The following is a 6,243-nucleotide window of genomic DNA, read 5'->3' on the forward strand; positions in this document are numbered from 1 at the left end:
GCTCACATTCTCCCGCGCCGCCGTGGCCTTCAGCTCGGTGTACCGGTTTCCTGGCAACAACTCCCTCCGTTCCGCCTCCGCATCTCGGCGCTCTGGCGGGGCCGTGTGGCAGTCCCCGGGCGCCGCTGTCACCAACCGCTGCCGAAATTCATCGAAAGACTCCGCCTGCTCCTCCCGCAAAACTTCATCCTCAATTTTAAGAACAACCTCCTCCCACGGCAACGTCATCAGACGCTTCAAAAAACCTTGCTCCTGCTTCATCGTGGGCGGCGGCGGCAAGAATCGCCTGTACGAGCGAAAGCTCGGCGGTGCCGGTGCATAACGCGCGTCCAAAAACGGGCTGCACACATGAGGGCGGGGTGTCTCATCGCTGGCGGCGGGGAGAAGGACAAGGTGTCCAAGGGGCGCGCCGCCCCGGCCTATAATATAAATGTGCAGGCCGCAATCTTCCACAGGAACAAGACGGATGCACAAGTCATCGTTGTCGGTAAAGTGAGTCATTGCGTGAGGCTCCATCAAAGGCTCGGCGGTGCTCAAATCTAGCAGATTAACCCACCACCATTTATTAGCGTCCTTGGCGAGAACAAGTGCCGCATTGAAAACCGCGCAAAACACTACATGCTCGATAGAACGACCATTCTCAACGCGACAAACTGTCGCAGGACCCATCTCACTTCCACTAGTCGCCAACTTCGAGGCACAGAAGAAACCAATCTCCTTCTCGTTGTACAACATCACGGTTTCTTGTCCACCTTGAGTGATACTACCACCGTCACCATGACTCGGCACTGTGGGTTCCATTTCATCCTCTTTTTCCCGCGAATGCCACACAAGGATGCTATATGGCCAAGGCTGCTCTTCCTCCACCGCAGCAATTCGACCAGAGGGTACCAAAGTTTCTCCAAGAGTGTATTCTGCGTCTGTTGTCACTGCCACCACTTCGCCTCGCACAATCTTGAGTCCAAACACAATCCTGAATGCACCTGCTGGGGCGAGCGGGTGCCACACCGCATCTTCTTCATTCCGTCTCAGGCACCATCCACCAGATGCATCCGAGCCATGGCGTACGCAAAGGGGAAGGAGGAGTCGGCCAAGAATGTCGCGCAAAACGACACGCCCTTCGCTTCCTTCAACCGGATCAGTAGCGATTGCATTGTTACTGCTGCAAATGCGGGAAATAGCGACCGTAATGCCACCAAACTCCGATGTTGTAGAAAAGCATGTTTCCTGTGGTCTCGTAATGACTTTATTGTAGCGCCATTCACCATAATCGGTGCATGGAAAATACGACAGAAGCCGCATGCGGCACATATCCCACACAATCACTCCCTTTCGGTCAGAGAGGGTGGAAATTAGGGCCAAACACTCCACTCCGTCCCTTCCACCATTCGCGTGGTCAGGTGAACTTTCCAGCATCGTCCAAACAGTGTCGAATGACGTCACACTGGTACCGGCAGGAAACAACCCGCTGGGATAACGCACCATCTGGGGCGGCTCCTTCTCTCCATCCTTGGCATCGCTCAAGTCTACCAGGGCCAACGAGTTGTCGCTCAACTGGAGAAGGATACTCCATCCACTGCGGCGCAATTCAAACGATAGCGGCGCAGTATTAGATTTCACAACACGGCACTCGACTAAAACCGCCTGTTGTGCCAAAGCAATCCCACTTCCAGTGGAAGCCGCATCTGGCATGAGGCAGTCCTTCGAAAGCACCATGAGACGTTCCACTCGCGGTGGTGTAAGATGCACAGCGAACACAGAGACCGACACCTCGTCTGCCACAGCGCGCAGTATCAATTCGGTGCGCTGAGGAAGTCCTGGCATTGCCCTTTCAAGTATGACAAGCTGCCCGCCACCCCCAGAAGGGGTGCAGGAGAGGCATGCGGCATGCTGGCGTATCACGTCGTATGGAACAGGAACGCACTCATTTGAAAGGGGTAGGAAGCATATACCATCGCTTGGTCCATCAGGCAACACCCCAAGGAACGCAGCGATGTCACCTCTTTTTGCCACATCACACGCATCGCCTGACGTTGCGCCACGCAGAAGAGCACTCCACGGATCCGCCGCACCTTGCGTCTTGTCCAGAGCACCCCACAGCACATCCATCGTTTCCACAGATGGTGCCACGAGGAGCATTTCACTCCATGGCGCAGCTCCGTGCGGAAGGTCCCCCAGCTCCGTGACGCGCTCCACATTCCGCCTTGACCGACATCGTTCTATCAAGAGCGGCCCGCAGTCATCGCTTGTCATAATGAGTGTGTCCAGGTCTGTTTCGGTCCATGCGCCTAGCCAGTACATGAACTGAGAACATGGAATGACACGTTGGACTGCAAATTCCTCCTTGGCATCCAATGCGGTATTTGGCTGCAACCGCATTGCTGTCACATGGGCCAGTATGTCCTCGCGCTGGAGAATTTGCTTGCCCTCCACGTCCACCACCAGCTCCACCACCCCCTCCGCAGAGTACAGGAGAAAGTACATATGGCATTTCTTGTCTGATTGCACTTGTACTAACGATCCTGCACCACGTGCGATGTGAAAGCCGCACAATGGCGTCACCCCCTCCTCTACTTTTGCCTCACTGGCTGTCTCTACGGAGGAGGGGAGGTGACACAAGATATCCACCGCCCAGAAAAGCTCCACACGCCTGTCCTTTTTCTTCTTTCCATTCTCTGACCATATGAACACCGTGGATGCGTCAAAGGTTATTGCGGTGATGTAAGCACCACCCGGAGTTACTCTGCAGGCCGCAATGCCGGAGTTCTTCACTGCATCTGACGCGCTAAAGAAACTCGACAAACGATTCTCGTCCAAGTACCACTTGCAGACACCAGGGACACCGGCAATCACCGCAACAAGGGCGTTAGGGTTCGTCGGGTAGGTGTCAATCGTGTAAATGTGCCCACACGACGCCGGCGCTGGTGTGGGAAGAAAAGCGCGGCAAAAGCCTAGCACATCGGTCGTCAGTGCAGCCCACGACAGAACGGTTCTTCCATCCTTATGTTTCAGCTTCCAGTACATGACGGAGCCGTTGCGGCAGCCAACAGCACCCCATGTCACACCTTGGGGTACGTGAAGGCATGCAAACAACGCCCCATTTCTGCCCTGGGGGAAGAGACCTGACGAGGAACTGCGCTGCCCATAATCAACGAGGAGCAAGCATTCCGAAGAAAGCAGCAAAAAACTGGAAGTTCCAGCAAAAATGTGGCATTCCAACCAGTGAACGCATTTCCGGAGCGGCAGCGACACCCGCCGGCGGCCGCGCGCCAGCACGACAGCCGGCACATTGTCCCCCACACAAATAAGGACCTCCAAAATTGGGTCATAGGCACACAAGTGGTACATTGCGTAGTTGATCGTCTCGTCGCTGCAGACCACACTACTGCGGTCTGGCTTGGCAGCAGCAGTGGGAAGAGGTGTGGTGGGCGCCTTTGAGTCCCAGAAACGAATCTTGTTAACAATCCGTTCCATTTCCCTTCAATGCGTGTGGCGACAACTAAATCCGGTCTGTTTCTTTGTCTCTCTCTCTCTCTCTCTCTCTCTCTCCGTCCCTCCCACTCTACTACTTCTCTTGTATAGAAATACTTCTGGCAGCAGCAGAAACAAAACAAAGAAAAAAAGAGGGATACACAAGTGCGGTGTTCGCCCGCGAAGGAGCGGGCAGAAGCAACGCCCAACATGTGCACTCAGCCCCCGAAGCCGCGTTACCGTTTTTTTGCAGCCCAAGCAGTGGCCATTGCCTTCCAACCCCCCGCCTCCTCTCCCTCCGCGAAGCCAAAGAAAGAACCAGAAAGAAAAAGAAAGGGAAGCAGGCAGGGCTGAAGCGCGGGCTNCCCCCGCCTCCTCTCCCTCCGCGAAGCCAAAGAAAGAACCAGAAAGAAAAAGAAAGGGAAGCAGGCAGGGCTGAAGCGCGGGCTTCTATTGCCTACGGCAACTGGCGAGACTTGACTGGCAGCGCTGCAATGCGTCAGACACCGTTGTGTAGCGCTGGCGGAGGGAATCCATCGCGGCCTCCGCTGCACCCACAGCATTGGCACTAGGGGAAGCAGTGAGATAGCTTGCGGATAATATTACCACAAGAATACAAACGAGAGAGAACAAGATCAGCTTACGTATACGTGACGATGCGGCAAGGCGTAGTTTACGCGCTGACATGACGGCCTCAGAGACAAACTGCTGCCGTACACGCTCGGATGGCGCTGCGTATAATAACTCGAATGCAGATACGGCGGTGTTGTTGAGCGAACTCTCAGGTGCTGCAGGCGGCCCGGTGCTGAAGTTTACAGATGCCGGCGTGTTATCCACCTGCAGCCGCTGCACGAGAGCCGCAGACTTCTCTGCCTCCAGCTCACGAATACGGCCCTCAAATATCCTGGCCTTTGCGGCCTGTTCCTCACGATAGTAGGCGAACTTGGCGCTCTGTGCTATCAGCTCATCCAGCTGCACCTGCAGCTGCCGTATCGTATGATCTTTGGTGTGGAGCTGCGCCTGTTGCGTTTCCATCAGACTGCGGGCAGAGCTGCACTCACGTTCGAGAGCCGCAAGTTTGTTTGTGACCTCCTCCGTGACCGCTGCATTCTTGGCACTGAGCAGCTCCGTCTCACCGTGGATGGTCTCCAGCTCCATCACCCGCTGGCGTGTGCAGTGGTGTGCCTCTTCCTCCTCCCGCAGAAGTCCCCGAAGCTTCTGCCGTTCCTCCTCCCTTGAGAGGACTTCCTCCTCGCGGAGTTCAATGAGGCGCTGACTCTGCGCCTGCATAAACTGCAGTTCGCTTATCATCCGCTGGGCTTGGTCTAACTCTCGTCGAAGGTCTTCAATGCAGTCCACCTGTTGTCGCTTATCCTCGCGTTCCTCCTGCAGCGCTGTCTCGAACGCACGACACACGCCAAGCTGCTCCTGAAAGACCCGATCGCGTTCACGGAGAAGAGACTCGTAGTGTGCTTGCTGTTGCTGCAGTGTCTCGTTGGCCGTCTTGGTGAGAGATTCTGCTTCGTCCGCCATCAGAGCTTGCTTTGCTAATGTCTCGCGCTCGCGCATCAATGCCTGCCCGTACTCTTCGCGCTTGTTCTCCGCGAGCTGCTTCGCCTCCTGCAGCTCTCGCTCCAGACGTGCCGCCGTGTCCTCCTTCTGTCGTATAGCAAGGCGCAAGTCCTTTTCTTTGAGTGCGTGCTCTTCCCCCTTCGTCTCTATCGTGTCCTCAAGCTGAGCCGTCTTGGATCGCCACGTGTCGATTTCCGTCTTCAGTTGAGCAATCTTCTTTCCCGCCTCCATATTTTCCCATTTTGCGTCCTCCAGCTGGCGTTGGTAGCGTCCTTGCTCCGCCACCAGTTCTGCCCGCAACTGTTTCTCACGCTGCAGTGCTGCCGCAAGCTGTGCCTGTAGCTGCAGCAACTCCTTGTTGGCTGCAGCGGCTCTCAACTCGTCCTGTGGGGTGTGCTCACCCGCTTCGGTGCCGCCATTGGGCTCAGGCTCCGTCTTCTCCTCCGCCACCAATGCGACTGCGTTTGTTACTGCTGTTGTTGTTTCTACCGTTGTAGTTGCTGCGGCGGCTGTCTCAGAGTTCTCATTCAGCTGCTTCTCAAGCTGTTCATTCCGCTGCCGCATTGTCTCTTTGAACCGCTCAAACTGGTGGCAGAGCTCCTGTACCTCCTCCTTTTTAGCTGTCTCTGCCGCCACCCGCGCGTGCTCTGCCTCTAGCCGCCGCTTGTGTGTCTTTTCAACTTCCTCCAACGCCTCGTGGAGCCGTGCCTGCAGGTCCGCCACTTTGGACTCCATTTTCGTCACATATGTCTCGTCAATCTTCCCCGACGCCCCCGCTCGACGCAGCTCCTCCAGCATGCGCTTATCTCCCAAGCGCTGCTCCATATTCTGACGCCTCTCCCTCTCTGCCGCCCGGCGATATGCGTCGTACTCTGATCGAAGTGTGGTTGCATCGGCCAGTAGATCGCTGTACTTTTGTTTTTGTTCTTTCAGGTGATCCTGCAGTTGCGCCACACGTGCAACTAGCTCTCCCTTCGTTGCGTCACTATTCAGCTCCGACGACGTCGACAGGCGGCGCACGGCAGAGGGCTCCTCGCCAAGCTCCATGAGCCGTTGGAACAGCCCGGCCATGGCTCCTTGCCTTGTATACTGTCACGGCAATGCAGCGCCTTCCACCTTCTCCGCTGTCTTCTCCCTATAATATATATAGATATATGTGCGTGTAAATTACTATAAGAGACACTAGCACACACACACACA

General features: G+C 55.8%; 2 protein-coding genes across 2 annotated transcripts; both read right to left on the minus strand.

Moving 5' to 3' along the window:
* DQ04_00521000 (putative R-SNARE protein) lies at positions 1-3,474 on the minus strand (the record flags this gene model as incomplete). The annotated part of the gene is made up of 1 exon (XM_009309158.1): positions 1-3,474. A coding segment is annotated over one exon (3,474 nt), but the record flags the coding sequence as incomplete, so codon positions are not given.
* A 447-nt stretch (positions 3,475-3,921) lies between these two features.
* DQ04_00521010 (hypothetical protein) lies at positions 3,922-6,114 on the minus strand (the record flags this gene model as incomplete). The annotated part of the gene is made up of 1 exon (XM_009309159.1): positions 3,922-6,114. One exon carries the CDS (start codon positions 6,112-6,114, stop codon positions 3,922-3,924), a length of 2,193 nt encoding a protein of 730 aa, XP_009307434.1.
* Positions 6,115-6,243: the final 129 nt, after the last annotated feature.

Source organism: Trypanosoma grayi (assembly GCF_000691245.1).
Source record: "Trypanosoma grayi strain ANR4 Tgr_52_V1, whole genome shotgun sequence".
Classification (NCBI taxonomy): domain Eukaryota; phylum Euglenozoa; class Kinetoplastea; order Trypanosomatida; family Trypanosomatidae; genus Trypanosoma; species Trypanosoma grayi.